The sequence below is a fragment of the Oculina patagonica genome, chromosome 12 (genome assembly GCF_052425735.1).
Source record: "Oculina patagonica isolate OP01 chromosome 12, crgOcupat, whole genome shotgun sequence".
NCBI classification, from domain to species: Eukaryota; Metazoa; Cnidaria; class Anthozoa; order Scleractinia; family Oculinidae; genus Oculina; species Oculina patagonica.
The window spans coordinates 4,819,684-4,838,189 of record NC_135769.1 but is presented as its reverse complement, the minus strand read 5'-3'; the positions used below and the strand labels follow the sequence as shown (position 1 = coordinate 4,838,189).

General features: G+C 38.0%; 2 protein-coding genes and 1 pseudogene across 2 annotated transcripts in view; 2 read left to right on the top strand and 1 right to left on the bottom strand.

Moving 5' to 3' along the window:
• Nucleotides 1-8,599, bottom strand: part of LOC144631810 (elongator complex protein 4-like) — a 53,263-nt gene extending 44,664 nt beyond the window's left edge. Inside the window, exon 1 of the mRNA XM_078490378.1 lies at nucleotides 8,557-8,599. Within this exon, the coding sequence (XP_078346504.1) occupies nucleotides 8,557-8,584 (28 nt within the window). The 5' untranslated portion in view covers nucleotides 8,585-8,599. The remainder of the gene's footprint in view (nucleotides 1-8,556) is intronic.
• On the top strand, nucleotides 12-18,500 carry LOC144631795 (serine/threonine-protein kinase 38-like). Its single transcript, XM_078490358.1, has 15 exons — nucleotides 12-392; nucleotides 545-596; nucleotides 2,619-2,741; nucleotides 3,877-3,960; nucleotides 8,595-8,718; nucleotides 9,273-9,390; nucleotides 9,896-9,932; nucleotides 10,732-10,834; nucleotides 11,571-11,635; nucleotides 12,122-12,239; nucleotides 13,188-13,220; nucleotides 15,718-15,808; nucleotides 15,973-16,062; nucleotides 16,370-16,458; nucleotides 17,055-18,500. The coding sequence occupies exons 1-15, from the start codon at nucleotides 247-249 to the stop codon at nucleotides 17,171-17,173; spliced, it is 1,392 nt and encodes a 463-aa protein (XP_078346484.1). The 5' UTR covers nucleotides 12-246; the 3' UTR covers nucleotides 17,174-18,500.
• LOC144633737 (uncharacterized) lies at nucleotides 4,744-6,405 on the top strand (annotated as a pseudogene).
• Nucleotides 18,501-18,506: the final 6 nt, after the last annotated feature.

Genomic DNA, 18,506 nt, shown 5'->3' with positions numbered 1-18,506 from the left:
AAAATGTAAAACCAAGTTACCCAATCAGAAAAATTGTTAGAAAATACTGCAAAATAAGCTCATATCACAGTAGCCAATGAACGTTCGCGTTAGGTTAGAGGTTCGGTTTTCGTTACAGGAGAACTGGTGACTAAGTAACACATTTAGTGTTGGTCACGTCAGGTCTGCAGCTAGCCCCGTCTGTTTTGTGTGAATCCGTCGCAGTTTGAAAGCCGTGAAAGTTTTTTCCGGCCAGGAATTTCGCATATGACTAATACAGCCACAACCATGAGTACAAATGGAGCCGCTTGTACCTACTCCAATCATACTCTTGAAAAGGTGGCGAAAGCAAAGGCAACGCTTGAAAGTTTCTACGCGAACTTGATCACTCAACATCAGGAAAGACAAAACAGGTCCGATCGAAAAGTAGAACTACTTTGTAAATTGTGCTAATTTCGTTCAATGCGCGAGAGACATTCCAAGATTACTCAGATAGGACCTTGACACGAATAACAGCAATGGCGGTTTTGTTCTTTTGAACTGATTTTCCGTGTTTTCATTACAGATGGCGAAACTGGGAATTACAAATGGAGAAAAATGGATTGACCGAAGAGGAGGTTTGTGTGATTCCGTAATTATATTTCCTGTGCTGTGAAGATTTTTTTGACGTAGCTGTCAGTATTCAGTTTACCAAAGTAACTTTCTTTAGAGATAAGACTTGTCTTCTTTGAGAATTGATAAATCCAATCAAATTGCTGTCGAAAGTTTGATGAATTTAATACATTCGCGAAACGGGTTAAATTTTAAAGAGCTTAGTTTCGAATGTACGTTGTCGGCGATCATTTAATAACCCAATAAATTAAAATCCTGTTGAAAGAACAGAGTATTTTCTCGTTCAGCAAATAAATTAAGCTCTCAATTCGTCATATTACGTCTTCTCAATTCGTGCAGTCGTTTCCGAGGTGATTTCGGCCTCACAAAATTCGGTTGCGATGCTTCTGGACGCTACACAAGCTTCAGATTATAAATTATTTTTGGCTATGTTTACGTTTGTGTTGTTTTATTTTGGCTTTGATACGAAAAACAGCAGTTTAAAAAGAACCATTAGGGATATTACAGCATTAAACCGCAAACAAATGTACGTATAAAGGCCGTGTCGTAATATTGCCGGCTTAGCGGAAAATTAATTCATCAAGATTTTGCATAAATATCTTGTACCCTACATGTGTCAATACATGTATGAATCACGAAAATTTTCCATAACAATAAAAACGACATAGCGTGCATGCTGTGGAAAACGCCGCTTTTTTGTTGTTCTTCAAAACAAAAAGCAACAAAAAAACTGACAGAGGCTTTTCATCACGGATATAATAATCTTTGTGAACAGAATAATTATACAGTATCATTAATTTTATTCTGATCGTGACGACATTAAAACGGTAAAACTGCATATTGACTTCCTTTTTTGCTATTAACAAATGTTGGCTAAAATTTAAAGTGTTTTCTCTTTTTTGAGATATAGTCTCTCTTGGAACACTAAATGGTTTCATATTGATGGAGTTAGTGTCATAGTAGACTTGCTCCAAGTCGCTCATTTGGTGGGCACGCGCGAGCATGAAAGACAAAATGGCAGAGGATTGTGGCAGAACAGGCGACTTGTCTCACCTGCAGCGCACCAATTCTGAAATGTGGTGTCACCGGTGGATTTTCCACTGGTGACGCCATTGAGATTATGTCAATCATATTATTGCATGCGTACTAACTGAGCGTGTGCTGCTTGCCGATTTAGCGCATTCTGCTTGCGTGACACGCTTACGTTTTTACCTCTTGAGCAGACTTGTTTCCTTCTCACTTTGGCAGTTAAAGCAGATTAGAACAAGCAACACAAATGTCTTCTTTTGTTCCTATCCATTTTAAATCTTGCAGAAACGAGAGAGCCGTCAAGAGCCATGAGTTTGATTTCTCACAAAAAAGGGAAGAAAATCGCAATTTTAACACAAGTCACAGCACGCGTCAACTGCACACGGCGTACGAAACTGACGTCAACACAGAATGATGCAATTTTTTACGGCAAAAAACGTCATCCAGAATTGATTTCCTGCAAGTGGCAAAGTCACTCATTCCTAGCCATTTCTTTGATTTAGTGTGTCATTTCAATCAGTGCTTCGTGTGTTTTGCGCATAAACAAATAAATTCAGCACAAATTCAAAGCGAGCTTACTCAAGTAACTATATTGACACTCTGAAGTTTAATCAACCAAATATACTTTTTGTTGCCGTCAATCATCTTAGCAGACCTCTCGGGAAACAGAAGTTGAAAACACTTCAACCGGGTCTAATGGTCACGTCTGTCAGTTGTGATTGGTTGATTTTAATACATTTTTTGTTTGTTTCTGTTTTTCTTGGTTTCAGGTATGATTGACGGCAGTGAAAAACTGGTTGGATTTTGAAATGCAGAGTTCACATATCACTGAAAACCGCAATGGCAGCAGTGTGCTAAGGAGCATAAAAATATAAATTAAAAAGCTCATGTCCAACTAGCTTAAACACAAATGACACCAAAAAGACTTATTTAATTAGTAGAATAATTTATATGTCTCTAGGGAATTTGAAAATGTACATTGTATTTTTTCTGTTCAGAAACAAGAATCAAGAAGCCATCTTGCTAAGAAAGAAACAGAATTTTTGAGACTAAAGCGATCAAGAATTGGGAAAGATGATTTTGACTCATTAAAAGTTGTTGGTAGAGGAGCATTTGGTGAGGTAAGGTGCAAAAGCAATATCCTCTGTAATGGAGATTTTGAAGGGTACATACATTGTGTACAAATGCTCAAAGCCTGACAATAAGTTTGAATACTTAAATATATCCTTGGCTAATTTATTAGCATCTTTTACTTTTCATTAAAATCACGACCAAAGTGAACGCAAGTCTTCAGAAAGTTCTTTCATTGAAGCGATAAAAGAATTAAAGTTAAACTTTGGTAATTTCTTCTTGGACATTCTCTGTCTTTGTTATTCTTTGAACGCACGATTTTGGAGTTAAAATATTAAAAATACCGGTATCTTTGTTTACTGCTATAAAGGCATGTTCCGCCATCTTGGATTCTAGATGTTTTCGGCATTTTTTGAATCCATCTTGGATTTTAGATTTTAACTCCAAAATCGTGCATTCAAAGAATAACAAAGACAGAGAATGTCCAGAAGAAATTACCGAAGTGAACGCAAGTCATCGCAAGTCAACGCGAGTGCACGCAAGTCCTGGCCAAATGGAGACCAAGTGGACTCAAGTTGAAAGCTTCCGTCTACTTGCATTACCTTTTGGCCAGGGCTGGAGAGGCAAATTTATTTATAGTATTGCAGAATTCATGAGGTATACTGGGAAGTCTTGCAAAATTAAGGTAGCAACAATATACAACACTACAGTCTCCCTGGAGTGCTTCTGTTTGCAGTGTTTAATATTAGGGTTCCATGCCAAAATTGTGCACATTTTCTGTCTTAAGTCTTGGGCAGAAATGTCAAGATTTTACTGGAAAGTTATTGCATGTCAGTCAATGCCACTACTCACTCAGTAAGTACTCACCTGACACCCGTCTGGCTAAAAGCCTGTTGCATTATAAATAAATGGATTTTACAGATTACTCTTCTGACAGGTTGAAACCATTTTGTGCTAGTCTTAAGGCTTTTGTTATTGGCCCTATTTCAAAAGCACTTCAACAATATACTTATTACCCATTTGGTTAGATAGAGGTGGACAAAATCCACTAGCCAAAAGAAAAACTTGTTAGCCTCGGTCTGTCAGACAGGACTTTGTTCACCTGTTACCTTTGGTAAATAGCACAATGGCAATTATAATATTTTAATTAAAGCGTAAAAGTATTGTATGTTCTATTCCCTGTAGGTGCGTTTGGTTCAAAAGCATGACACAGGTCATGTTTATGCCATGAAAATCCTGAGAAAAGAGGACATGTTAGAAAAGGAACAGGTGAAGTCCTTAATTAATATAAGCTGCTGCTTACCTTGACTGTATAATAATGAATAATTCATGAGTGGTTCCAGAAATTGTCCATACTCCCCTCCACAGAAGGGATGAAAATATGGTGGGTGGGTGGGTGTGTGTGTGTGTGGGAGGGGGGATCTCAGAGACCAAAAACTTATTATAATAAAGGAAATGTAAGAAGCTTATTATTTAAATACCGTAAAGTTCCGTGCATAAGCCGCACCTTTTTTCTCTAAGTTCAAGTCAAAAATCGGGGGTGCGGCTTATCTACGGAAACATCTCTATTCGGAGTTCTCAACGGCCTAATTAATATTCATAAAAAACTTTTCAAGACGTCACTGAACAAACAAATAACAACCTGAAAACTTTGTTGTTGTTCACTGCCTTTAAGTTCTTCTGCAAAGCTGTTTGCGGTGAAGCCTGCCGGTCACTTCGAAGCATGTCTTTCCGCCGCGTGCGAGAAAGCACCAAGATAAACGAAAGTACTCACAAGAAAATTGGCCAACCGCTTCGCTTTTTTATTGACCTTCACAGCAAATGAATCTTTTGGATTATCAAACTCCTTTTCTGCATAAAGTTTTTATCCTGCTGCGGGTAGCAGTTTCCAAAATCTTTGAAAACATGGTTTCTTCCGAAGAAAGTGCGGCCATCTTGTTTTTAATGCCCAGACTCCTCTCTACATTTCAAAGCTTGGCTACTAAGCATTCATCATTCACGTACGGTTCATACGAATAGCTCTTATCGAAGTTGAGCACGCCACCCAAACGATCCAGCGGTATTTTTGTGAGTAAACATCAAAGCGAGGCTATCGGGTCAACATCGATCAGACTTGGTTGAACTTGTGTGAGAAAGCGAGGGAAAACTATGCAGTCTTCAAAGAATCTACCCGAAGCGGCCTTTTTTTCCGCTGAGGAGACAGTTCAGTTACTGAGTGGAAATTGTCCAAAGAAAATTACCAAAGAAAGACTAAAAGAATGGTTGTCATACCGCAAAGGGACGGCGAAAGATGGTAGTGCGCGGACCGAAGCAACGAAGGCCGAGTTATCTCAAAGGTAAGCTTATAAGACTTAAGATTGCAATATTTTTGTCACTTATATTTTCATTGCTTAAAGGAAATTTTTATCGAAGCATAAGTTCTATATCGATTTGTTCTACTTGCCGCAGGGTCGTCAGTTATATAAAAAATGGTTGGCAGAATAATTTTACTGAAAAGTGGCAACACTTAGCAGCAAGTAAACCAGTGGACCAAACGGCGACCGTCAATTGTGATTTCCCTGGATCTGCACAGTGGGTTTCGCTGGTTGACGCGAAGGACGATGTTCCTACATTTAATATACAAAATATCGTGTCTTACTTTATTGAAAGGAAAGCTAAAGACAATGAATCCAACAAAGATTACAAGAATGTCAGCAGCAAAGCTTTCGGTTTGTTTCGACATGGTCACATCCAAAAACTGGAAATCGCACGAGAAGACGATGGCAAGGTACATTTCCGATGTGATTGCTTACCTGAAATGAAGAAAAACTTTAAGTATAACGTAAAACTTTCATTGTGTAATAATGGTGAGCAGGAAGGTGAAATTACATTTGCTAGCTGTGCTTGCCCAGCTGGTAAAGGTCCACGTGGCTCTTGTAAACACATAGCCGCTCTTTGTTATGCACTTGAAGAATTTGTGAGACTTAAATGTACACGGGAATTTGAAACATGTACCTCAAGACTGCAAACTTGGAACCAGCCGAGAAAGAGAAAGCTTGACTCTCAGTCAGTTTATGAAATTGATTTCTCAAAAAAAGTTTATAGAAGAGAAGAAAGCCGTGCTAAGCCTTTGAATGATCCAAGACGTCCATCTGAAAGGAACAATGATACGAAAAATGTCAACAGAGAACTGCTAGACAAAATCAAAAAGTGAAACAAATTGTGGTTTCTTTTGTCTACTATCAGATGAGAGACTTGACCAAAATAAAAATGACATTATATCTCCAATTAAAGAGCACCTGTCTCACTCACTGAGATTTTTGACCGGGCAAAAAGAATTAAGAGAAATCTCATGGTTAGTGATCAAGAGAGAGGGAACATTGCACTTGCACAAAAGCTCAAAGTAATTGTCAGGCATGGTTTGAACAAGACGTGTTCGTATTACAGCCTCTCAGAGCAAGCGAGCATTAATAAAGCCTTCTACTAGCCCAACAAAAGAATGAGGGAAATCTTACACTATAAAGTCACTACCAAAGTAAAAAATAACAGGGACTGAAAGATGAAAAGAAGATCATATTGCTATATGAAAACAAACTGGATGCAAAGTCAGTGAAACAGGTTTTGTTATTTCTCAGAGTATCCTTTCCTTGGGGCCTCTCCAGATGGGACTGTAGATGGGGGACTAGTGGAGATAAAACAATCTTAAATGGCCTATCTCTGCAGGAGGCAGTGTGAAACGTGGTATATGAAAGAGACTCCCATGGGTTGGTGATAACAAATCTAATTACAAAAGAGCTGAATTCTTACTAGGTACTTTCTATATATGAAATACAATTTCCGCCTCTTTTCTTCTTTAATTTACTATTGTGAGGAGTAAATATAAAAAACTCTTTGGGTTCGATATTTCCTTTCTTCTATGGAGGAATATTACCCTTCTTTTTTCTACTTTTCCCCCACTACTAGTGTTTTAACTCTCCCCTTTTCAGTTCTATTCCTACCCCTACTAGCAGATTTCTAAATTTCCTCTCTCCCCCAAATAATTATCCCTTTACATTCATCTACTTTCTCACCTCTCCTACTAAACCCTTTGTTCCATCCTCAGTTAACTCTACAGTTTATCATTCTGGGGCTGGCTGCGGTCTCTTCTTTGTTTTCTTTGTGTTCTGCCTCGCGGGCTCTTTCCTCTCCTCGGATCTACGGATCTGGCTTTAAAGACTTTGTCCTCCCACTGGTTTAATAAAGCAATAAGTACTGACTAAGAATAAGTTTTTTTCGGGCGATTGACTCTTTTTGACAGCGGGAGCGAATGCCATGATAAGTCCTTGCAGTCCGCTTTGGAACTTCGATTTTGACACCAAAAGCTATGCAATGCTTCACCATGGATAAAAAACTAAAAAGCCGCGAAAATATTATGTAAATGTCGAACTACCTACTAATTTCCCTCTCTGTTTCCTTGTACTTTGTAGCGAGCTAGGATAGCCTCGTTTTGGCGTAAGCTCATCCAGAAATGCTGTTTCGCGTGCTCATTCGATAGAGCTATTACAAGTGTTTAGGAGTGTTTACAAGTGATAATCTCGAAAAATGATGTCAAAGAGCATCCAAGTTTAGAATTGCGAACTCAAACTAAAAAGGAGGTATGACAAGTGAAATTTCGCTTTCGTAAGACTTAATTTATATTAAACAATGCAAAACTGATTATGTTTTGAAACCGTGCTTGTTTGCCCTTGTTTGTTTACCAATAGAACTTCACTTGAACTTCAAACTTTATTGTCTGTACATATTTTTTCCGATTACCATCCAAATCGGGGGTGCGGCTTATCTACGGGTGCGGCTATACACGAACTACGGTATTGGAATTTTCATAGGGGTGGGGGAGTCTTAGGAAAATCCCTTCCGTGGGGGATGTATGGATAATTTATGGAACACACAATATTTTATAGTATTTAATAATTGAAAAATATTCATTTAAAAGTGAATACCGGAGTGTGACTATTGAGTTTCATAAGCATTTGTTTCAAATTGGCCATAAATTTTTGTCTTATCACCATCAGTAGTCTGGTTTTCTCTTCCCCTTTAATTTGCTAATCAGTGTTCCAGATAATAGTGGAGGCCAAGGGGTTGACGGGTGTGTGTGTGTGTGTGGGGGGGGCGGGGGGGGGAGGGGGGGGGGATTTCAGGTCAAGATCCTGAAAACTTCTAGTAAACTTCTTGAAAACTTCTTACACATGATTTGGAAGGATCAGTGGTAAATTTGACCTGTTGGAGTTCCTTGTTGACACCTTGCTTTTAATTAAAACGTATCTGGAACCCACCAGCAATGGTACTTTGATTGGATTTAGAGTCTTACAGTTTATTGTTGTTGTTATAGTACATGTGTTTGCGTTGTTAGCAACCTTCAGATTTGACTGCGAGTACGAGATCGAGTACGAGTACGACTTTGGAATTTCAACACAATTATATCCCCCAAACTAAAACTCTTCCCTGTTGCTGACCAACACATGAAAAAAACGTTAGGGATAAGATTGGTGTGATAAGTGATTATTGGAAACACACAAATTAGGTTTGAAAACTCTTACTCATACTCAATCTCATACTCGCAGTCCAATCTGAAGGTCGCTAATAACTTAGGGACGGACAACTAGAAAGAACCGGAGGGGCGGGGGGATCGACTTATCCCAAAAAAATTGCTGCAAGGAAAACTTGTCTAAAAAAATTCCTGCAAGCAGTTATGCCTAAAAAAAATTCTTGCCATGGAAGAAAAAAATCCTGCAGACAAGTAGGCCTTAAAAAAATTCCTACACCGAAAACTTTTTACCACCCCACCCCCACCCCCCTGCTTATTTCTAATGGTCTGTCCCTTATCTATGAGCTGTACTGTACATTCACTCAGTTCTCTAACTGACCTCTCCTGCATTGAATTTTAGGTTGCTCATGCTCGTGCTGAGAGAGATATTCTTGCAGAAGCAGAAAATCCTTGGGTGGTGAAAATGTACTACTCATTCCAAGATGGACATTATCTTTATTTAGTGATGGAGTTTCTTCCTGGTGGTTAGTAAATGAATGTTTCTTGCAGTTATTATTTTAATTATTACTAAGTTTATTAACCAGCCGATAACTCCTGACATCAGACTAAAATTCTCCTATTAAACTGTTCCTAATACATTCCCATTCCCTTAAAGGTGATTTCCAGTCCGTACTGCGCAATCTCCGCCTGCAATGTTTGTGAGTCTCGCAAACAGAAGAATGTTTTCTAGCAAAAATAAAAATTCCGGGACAAAACTTACCCTTTTCTTTATTATAAACGCCAGATATCCTTGCAAAACAATAATAACGAGTAAAAGAAGCTCGACGGTATTTCAAACGGACGTTTTAGTTCATCGTGAATTCTTGAACGAAACGATCTGTAATGGCGAACTAAAAAACTTCATGTACGTTATCACCGAAGTGTAACGTTTCAACGAATTCAAAACAAAAATGAAAACAAACCCTGAGTCTGCGCAGTACGGACTGGAAATCATCTTTAATATCAGTTTTTTGGGGGATAATTTGCTTTTAACATAATTTATGATGATCAGCTCTTTATTTGGTGTATTCTTTTCTAGGTGATCTGATGACAATGCTGATGAAAAAGGACACTTTTACTGAAGATGAGACACGATTTTACATTGCTGAATCAGTTATTGCAATTGACTCCATCCATCAAGTTGGCTTTATTCATAGGTGAGGATATCTGTTACACTTGGATTTGTTATAAATAGCTAGTAGTCAGACCAACCTTGGTAATTCTGTCATTTTCAACTGGACCCAGATTTTCTTATTATTAAGTTACAGTGAGCCTGAGGTCATTCAGAAATTGATTGTGAGTTTGAGGACTGAAGCTCATTCTTGTTTAAGCAGCTAGATACAACTTTTGTTCAGTAGTTGGTACACACTGCAAAATCACATTATATACTGTACAACACAAAAAGTTGTAAGTATACTAGCTAGTAAATGTCTATCAAAGAGATATTCTCTCAGTTTCTGTCCAGTGTTCTCGTGCAGCGGAACGTGTTACAAAGGTATACACCTTATTTTTTAAATGGGGGATATTTTGTTCAGTACTTGGTACACACTGCAAAATCACATAATACTGTACAACACAAAAAGTTGTAAGTATATTAACCACCTTGAGACTGAGATTACTGGTACTCTTTGTTGTATTTTACTGATTTTTGTTTCTTTTCAGGGATATTAAACCTGACAATTTACTTTTGGACAGCAAAGTATGTATCTCAGTCAGTCTTTTCTACGCTAAAGTACCTATTAAAAACAAAGAAAAAGTCTAAGTCGTAATCTCTGAAAGTGTTCGCGGCCGCTTACGGGAATGTCCAATTATGAACAGTCTGTAGCATTTTATTTAACTGTACATATTAATTACATACAGTCGAAGCTCTCTTAACCGACACTCTCGTAAGCGGACAGCTCTACTTACAGCCGCCTTGTTTGAAACCCCGTTTTAACTCCCATACAAACTCTGTATTTTTACATTCTCGTAATTGGACATTCCCGTAAGCGGCCGCGAACACTTTCAGAGATTACGACTTAGACTTTTTCTTTGTTTTTAAGCTCCTGTAAGCGGACACCCCAAACAAAATTCAGTTAACAACCACTGAATCTTGTTTTTATCAATCAACTTCACATCGCCGTTCGTCGCAATGATTTTACAGTAATTACAGTACCATATTTCAGTGGTTGTTTTGTCGTCATCCACGTCCGTCCGGTTATTATTAGCTGGGCAAGCTCCCGTAAGCGGCCATCGATCCCCTACATCTCTAGTGGCCGCTTACGAGAACCATTCTCGTAAGCTAGTTACAGACACTTTTTTCTCGTCCCGAGGGTGTCCGCTTACGAGAGCTTGGACTGTATTAATATAATACTGTTAGTACCTTTTTCCTTTTCCAAACTTTTTTTCCAGACTGGTTTTTATGTCAACCTGTTTGATCCTACAGGCTTTGCATGTTTTCTAATGGATTGAATCAGTGGGACTGTAAATGTATAATTATGTTTTTTTTTTCTTCCAAGGGGCACATCAAGTTGGCGGATTTTGGTCTTTGCACTGGTCTCAAGAAAGCACACAGGACAGAATTCTACAGGGAAATTTCACCAAGTGATATGAAAGATTTCAGTAAGAAAACAATCTGTTTGCACTGCACAAACAAAAATTTCACATCATTTTATTCTGAATACTTTACGATTTTAAAAATATGATTCTATAAGGCAATACAGTTGAACCCGCTATTTCAAACCATCGAGGGAAACAAATTAATAGCTCAAAATAGTGGAAGTTGGAATTAAATAGGTGATAGTAAATGACTGAAGGGCAAATCCACTTGAGGGAAATGGGTTTAAAGCTGATTTCCAGTCCGTACTGCGCAGACTCGGGGTTTGTTTTCGTTTTTGTTTTGAATTCGTTGAAACGTTACACTTCGTTGACAGCATACATGAAGTTTTTTAGTCCGCCATTACAGTTCGCATCGTTCAAGAATTTCCAATGAGCTGAAACGTCGGTTTGAAATAGCGTCGAGGTTCTTCTACTTGTTATTATTTGTTCTGCAAGGATATCTGGCGTTAATAGTGAAGAAACAGGTAAGTTTGTCACGTAATTTTTAGTTTTGCTTTGTTTGTGAGGCTCACATAAACATTGCAGCCGAGATTGCGTAGTACGGACTGTAATTCATCTTTAAGTCCTAATAACGGGGAATTGAAGTAATCAAATTCGAATTAGCGGGGTCTAACTGTATTTTTGCAGTTGCTACGTGTATCGCATACACTTTCACTGTGCTGGCCACCTAATTCTTATCTGTGAGTATTTTTTATAATTTAGAGCTACAACACAATTTAATAATAATTTCTCTTTTCAGCATCAGCAGAGCCACTCGATACAAAAGGCAGAGCAGCAACATGGAAAAAGAACAGAAGGCAACTGGTATGTATGTGTGTCAACCCATTTCAACATCAGATGACATTTGGCATGCATGTAGCCTTAGCTGCAGGTAATCTTATCAACTTATGATGCATGTACACAATGTAAAATTGTCAAGTCCTGCTACACTAGGGCAGCCATGGTGTCAACATAGCAATCAAAGAGGTGATTTACAGTCAACTCCTAATAGCGGACATGCTCGGGGCGTCGTTTAGTGTCCGTTATAGCGAGAGCCGTAATAGTGGGAGTCATTTCCAGTCAAACCTCTTTCGCCGGGGATCTGGATTTTGTCCGTAATAGCGAGTGTACACAATAGCGGGATGTCCGCAAGGGGAGAGTTGACTGTATGTGGTAACCGTAAAGGACATGGGCTCCTGGGAACTTTTCTTTCAAGGTGACAGGGTAGAGGAAGCCTTTCACTCTGTTTGAAACCCACCAATTAAATACAGTTCATGAAATAATTTAAAATAATTATTATTTCATTGACAGGCATATTCTACAGTAGGAACTCCAGATTATATTGCCCCAGAAGTCTTTCATCAGACTGGTTATAACAAAAGCTGTGATTGGTGGTCTTTAGGAGTGATTATGTATGAGATGCTAATAGGTATGGAATAGCTGAATCTTATGAAGTCACATGACCTCTGGGGCATATCTCTGAGTTTTTTATTGATCAACGTTTTTATTGGTTGTATCCCCCTGAATAAGATGTTACAAGGTTCCAAGGCTCTCGGTAATCTTCAAAAACTGTCTGTACTCGTAAAAAATAACTTCTTCTCTCCGTGGCTTAAACTCGATTCTGGTATGTGAAAACTATAAGCTTGTCAATAAACGCGCCCTTTCAATAAGATAAATAGAGGATATTACATGGTTGCGCGGAGATATGAAATTTATCTTCGAGTGTTCAAATCGATATCTCACGAGTGAGTGCAGCGAACGAGTGGGATATCGATTTGAACACGAGAAGATAAATTTCATATCTCCAAGCAACCATGTAATATCCTGTTTATTATATAAACCTACTAATTACGATGTTTTTGACGATTTTCCGAAGATTTCCGACCATTTTCCGAAGATTTCCGAAGATTTTCAAAATGTTGTCCGAAGGTCGTACGAATGTTTCCGAACATTTTCCGAAAATTTCCGAAGACTGCCGAAGATTGCCGAGGAAGATCCGAGGATGTTTCGGCTTAATATCGATTTTCTTTGGCTCATTCAGCATTGAAACAGGGCAAACTTGTTAGAAAATGTTCCGAAATCGATATCTTCACATGTGAAAATAACATGTTATTTTCACGTGTGAAGATATGATTTTTTCGTGCGAAAGATTTCCTGGTATTTCACTGATGTTTATATAATAAAGAGTATTTCGTTTCACGCTAGCTTCTAATTATAAACAACACAAGTGTTCGCAGTGTTCAGTTCTTATAAGGTAACCTATAAGGTTCTGTTCTTAGGTTCGCAAAGTTCAAGGTTCAATTCTTAGATTCTTAAAGGTTCAGTTTCATTTCTTCACAAAAATATAACACTTATCATTATCACTGTTCTATTTCAGGTTATCCTCCATTTTGCTCAGAAAGTCCCCAAGGTCAGTATTTTATGCTAACAAAGGGCATCACTGATCCCCAAGGCTGTTAGCCCTGCATTTAGGCATTTTACAGAGGTTTTAATTCCAAGATTGTTACCCCAGGGCATTTAATAAAGATCAAAAATTATATATCTCTTATAATACGAAGAGACCTTCGCAAGGCTGCAAATAATCTTTTTCCTTTGAAAGGGCATGTGTCCGACATTTTGATCGGACAAAACAGAAGTGAGGTCAGACATCATATTACGTACAGTACTGTACAATATGTGATTACCTGCTAATCTGTAGCATTGTCAATCCAGAATATTGGTGTTTGCACTGGAAAGCAAAAAAAGTTGTCTTGACATTTCTGCCCAACCACAGTTGGAATTTCATCAGACATTGGCAAATTGTGATCGGCCAGTGTCCGATGTCCGACTGTTACCCTATTGTTACTTATTTTCGCGGGCACTTAATTTCGCGAAAATGGAACATGAATATTTCGCGAGACTTAATTTTCGCGATTTGGCCAAAAATACGTAATTAGCATAAAAAATACAATAGAAATCGTTTAGAATTAATTTTCGCGGGTCTTTTATTTCGCGATTTTTTGAAAATCGCGAAAATCGCGAAAATTAAGCCCCGCGAAAATAAGTAACAATAAGGTATTTGTAGCCCTGCTTTGTCTCAAGGGTATAACCCCTAGGGACTTAAAGATGGATTAATCCCTTATGTATTACCCCTTGACACCCACCCCAAGGACATTTAATTTTTTACTAGCCCCAGGTGACAATAGCAGTCCCACCCCATACATATAAAATTATAGCAGCGCTTAATCCAGCAGCCCGAAGGGCCACAGAGCAGAGCCCCATACACATAGAACATCAACAGAACATCAACAGCACCATGCTTTTGCTTTCTCATGGTCATCATGGCTAGTGGCATGGTTCGCGGGTGCATGCGTCGTACGACATACGTACGTCGCACCAACATGGTGGCCAAACTACAGAAATATGTTAGGGTTTGTTAAGGTTAGGTTAACGTCAGCTTACATCTTTGATATTGGACATCCATGTTATGGTCAATTGACAGCTGTCAAAACAAGGTATCTGCTGACCAGTATCACATGACCATATTGCGGGCTCAGATTTAGAACTCATCGAGGTCAAATGTTTTTTTGAAGTTTACTGCTGACCAAATATAGTTTGCATTGGATCGCAGGCTCAAGTCCTATATTTTTAGTGCAGAATGCACTATTGTGATGGTTTGTTGGGGCTGTCGTCCGCTAAACCCCTAAACCCCTAATGCCCTAAACCCCTAAAGTGCTATGGTGTAAACTTTAATAGTCAATTAATTAATTAATATCAATTAATTAATTATTCCTTGTGAAGGGGGTGGGGGTGGGGAGCACCTGACTGTACCCCTAGGTAAAACCTGGAGCACATCTACGTTACTTTCATATGAAGATCTCAAACGTATATATTTGTTTCAGAAAACCCTTTGCTCTCCTTGTGGTACTACTCAACGTAATTTACACCAAACGCATGCGCAGATTAGTCTACGTTGTTTTCTGGAACTATCATGAACATCGCTTGTATTGCGGGTTTGCGGTAGGCTTCCTGCAGACTTCTTGGCGCCAAGTAAAAACCGCAAATTAATTAAATTAGATTTTGAGACTTTCACAGCGCTTTCGTAATTAGGTATGCAAAAACTTGCACCGGGATTTTCGGCGTGAACACCTGATAACCAGGAAACAAATATCCTAGCTGTACTGCGTTTTAAAAAACCTGTCGAAAAATATGTTTTTTGATTAGATTTGTTTACTTTAGTTTTTGAGAATCGTCTTTCGTGCAGTCTAAACCGTAACTTAATTAAATTAAACAAATGTCATCGATGCCGCCGTAAAACAAACAAAAAACAAAAGTTTCATGTTATCGCATTTTCAAGGAAGACAAAAGTATTTTGTAACAAACGAACAAAAGTGTTGTGTTATGTTTGCAAAGATTAGCGTAAGGAACACCTGGGAAAGAATACAAGTAGCCTGTGAACAGTTTTTCCGAAAGTAAAATAAAGCAAATAAACACGAACATATATAAAACATCATACTTTCAATTGTTCCATATTGCATTCTGCACTTACCAAATCATCGAGATTTTTCTGTCAATGGTCAGTAAATTTGGATTTACAAAAAGGGCAAAGGGGAGGTCCGCTTTTTGGCTTGGCTAAATCTATTTAATACACCCCACCAGGGGTGTGCTCTAAGTAAAATTACAAGCAGCCCAAAGTTTACAAACCATGAGATCCAGGGTGGCCATTATAAGGTTTATATGAAAAAAGTAAGTTCATCTGGTCGCCCAAATGCAAAAGTTGGTCGCCTGAGGCCTCCGGGCACCCTTAGAACACAGCCCTGCCCACAGTTGGGTGGAGGAAGAGTTAATTATTATTGGAAGAGGCTTAGACTGAGGCTATAGAATCTATTGTCATGAGTATTTAATTTATGATTCCCGTGTCATTTCAGAAACATATAAAAAAGTAATGAACTGGAGAGAAACTCTGATCTTTCCACCTGAGATGCCCATTTCAGACAATGCAAGACACTTGATTCAAAGGTACACATTATAATTATAGTAATTGTCGTTACTTATTATCTAATTGCTCCGTGCTGTCTTATCCGCCGACAAAATAGGTATATATGCCTTTCTTGATTTCAGCAGAATTTGAGCAAACTATTAAATTTTTAACCTTGGCTTAACATTGTGTACTCACCTTTCAGATGGTGCTGTGATCCAGATAAAAGGCTTAACAACATTGATGAAATAAAATCTCACCCTTTTTTCAATGGTGTAGATTGGCAAAACATCAGGTAAGGTTCTGAAAAGTATTTCTTTTATTAATAACTTTTAGGGTTAAAGAGATTTATAAAAGGAAAACATAAAATAATATACAATTCAGAATGGTATGAAAGTGATACTGTTTCTATTGACCTAAGACCAGTTTATATAATCATCCGAAACTAGTCTGACTCCTTTCTCAGGTATTACACCAACATAAATAAGTTGGAGGAGGATTCCTTTCAACCTACTGTCAATTTAACAAATTTTATTACCTCATAAAAAGTTTAAAAAGCGGCTTATTATATTCACACACATAACATGTCACCTCTCTCATAGGGAAAGACCTGCTGCCATTCCAATTCATGTTAAATCTATTGATGACACTTCAAACTTTGACGAGTTCCCTGAATCAGAGCTGGATTCAAGTAAGCTTAGATTTGGAAAAATTAAAATAAAAAGAGTGTTATCAACATATTACAGCAAGGAGTAAGATATTTACCTGCTCATGATCATAGATTGCAAGTTGTTGCATTTAAAGTTATTTGCCATGTGGGCATAGTTTAGCCACAGGTAATGTCAATTTTCCTTGGAGAGGCTGCTGCTGCAGCACTAGTCAGTGTCTTTTGGACTAATGGACATGTTCAAAAAATTAATAACTGTTAGACACAATAAGTCATAATAGGCCTGCAGTACATGTAGATAGTCATGAATGTAGCCATAGCGTTTTGCACACATTGCAGGCCTAGATACAAGCCACAATGTTATTTACAGGCCTGCAATGCTTGCAGAGAGCTATGCAGCTGGGATCTTTTGAACCCATTGTTGCCTATAATACTGGCTGTGATGTGCTTTATAGGTGACCCACAATGTATGCAGATAGCTAATAGATGTCAGAAAGTGGTGCTTCCCATTATTTGTTAGTGCAACAAATGGGCTACAAGAAAATTGCTCAGCAAGATGTTACAGTCTCTGTCACTTACATCAACTGGAATCTAATTAAATGCCAATGTTTTCCTTTCAGACTGGTTTAAAGACACAAAAACTGATGCAGCTGGTGGTAAAGATTGGGTTTTCCTTAACTACACATTCAAAAGATTTGAAGGCCTTACACAACGAGGGGTCAAACTTCCCCTCAAGTGAACAGCGCTTGCTAATGAATATTTTCCTAGTAACCTTTTTATACACATAGTGCCCAGCAAATCGTAAAAATATACAATGTACTTGTTGACTGTCAGTGAATGAACACTTTCCCTTGATGTGGGACAAGAGGTCAAATGGGTCCTCTCCCAAAACCCTAACCTTTTTTATTTATCATACTTGCTGGTTGTCCTCTTGTGAGCCAGCCGGCACAATGGGTATGTGTGAGTGATTCTTGCCAGTCACTTCTTGTGCCATGCAAGCAGGAATCACTGAGGAAAGGGGTGATTGTTCACAGCCTATAACAAAGTCAGATGTGAACTGCATAGCGTCGTCCTTCAAGAGGGAATAGTGGTTATTATATAACCTTAAACTGAATGTTAACTGGTAAAATTGTAATCAAATTAAGAGGTCAATCCAGTTAACATATTTTCTTGTAGTAAGCTGGTATTTCGTAAATATTTAATACTGCTTACAAGAGCTGGGAAAATCTTCCAAAAGCTAGTTTTGTTAGTGCTGACTTTTGCAATATTACAGACTGTTTTCGAGGTTTACATTAATAATCACCAGGAACCAGGACCAGGAAAAAAATCATACATGTTCATGTGACATAATGTCACCTTTTTCTCACAGGAAAAATATATGAAAAAAATAATAATAAAAATTACGGTAATAAACATAGTCAGTGACTCACAAGAGGTAAAAGTCCACAATCCATTTATAAAACCAAGGGTTTTTAGACTAGAGAGGCGGGACAACACAAAGTTTTGTAAAGTGATAAATCAAAAGTTCAAACAATGGGATATGTTAAAATCAATTCCGTTTATTGAAACAGCTGAACATTTAAATGTTTGATACAAACAGATCATTAATATTAGATAATAGTGCTACGTACGTCATTTCTATGGCTGCATTTTTTGTACAGAAGGGCAAGCAAGTTATGTTTGAATAATGTAAATAATTTTGAAAGGCTTATAAGACTAAATAATAATGGAATGGTCCACAAAGCACACCGAGGCAATTCATGCATGGAATAATTATCATAAAGCAGCCCAGTTACAGGTTCTTAGGGATTGTTTACAACTTTCAGGAAGTACGATTATTACTTGTTTTGGTCTGGAGTAGACCAAGGAACTGTTGTACCATTAATATTCTAATGTTTAGTATCAAAATGAAATTCACACTAGTTGATATCATGTTGTTGCCAATAGTTTAGTTTTACAACAACTTTAGAATTACTACTGAATAGAAACTAATAACTATAATAATATTAATACTATAGATCACATGTAAATCTTCAAATCTTTCCAGTTGAATGTGGAAGTGGTAATTGGTC

Coding starts and splice junctions, on each gene's coding strand:
- LOC144631795 (XM_078490358.1), top strand. CDS start 247: ATGACTAATACAGCCACAACCATGAGTACAAATGGAGCCGCTTGTACC. Junction 393..544: donor CATCAGGAAAGACAAAACAG/GTCCGATCGAAA, acceptor TTTTCATTACAG/ATGGCGAAACTGGGAATTAC. Junction 16,063..16,369: donor GTAGATTGGCAAAACATCAG/GTAAGGTTCTGA, acceptor CCTCTCTCATAG/GGAAAGACCTGCTGCCATTC.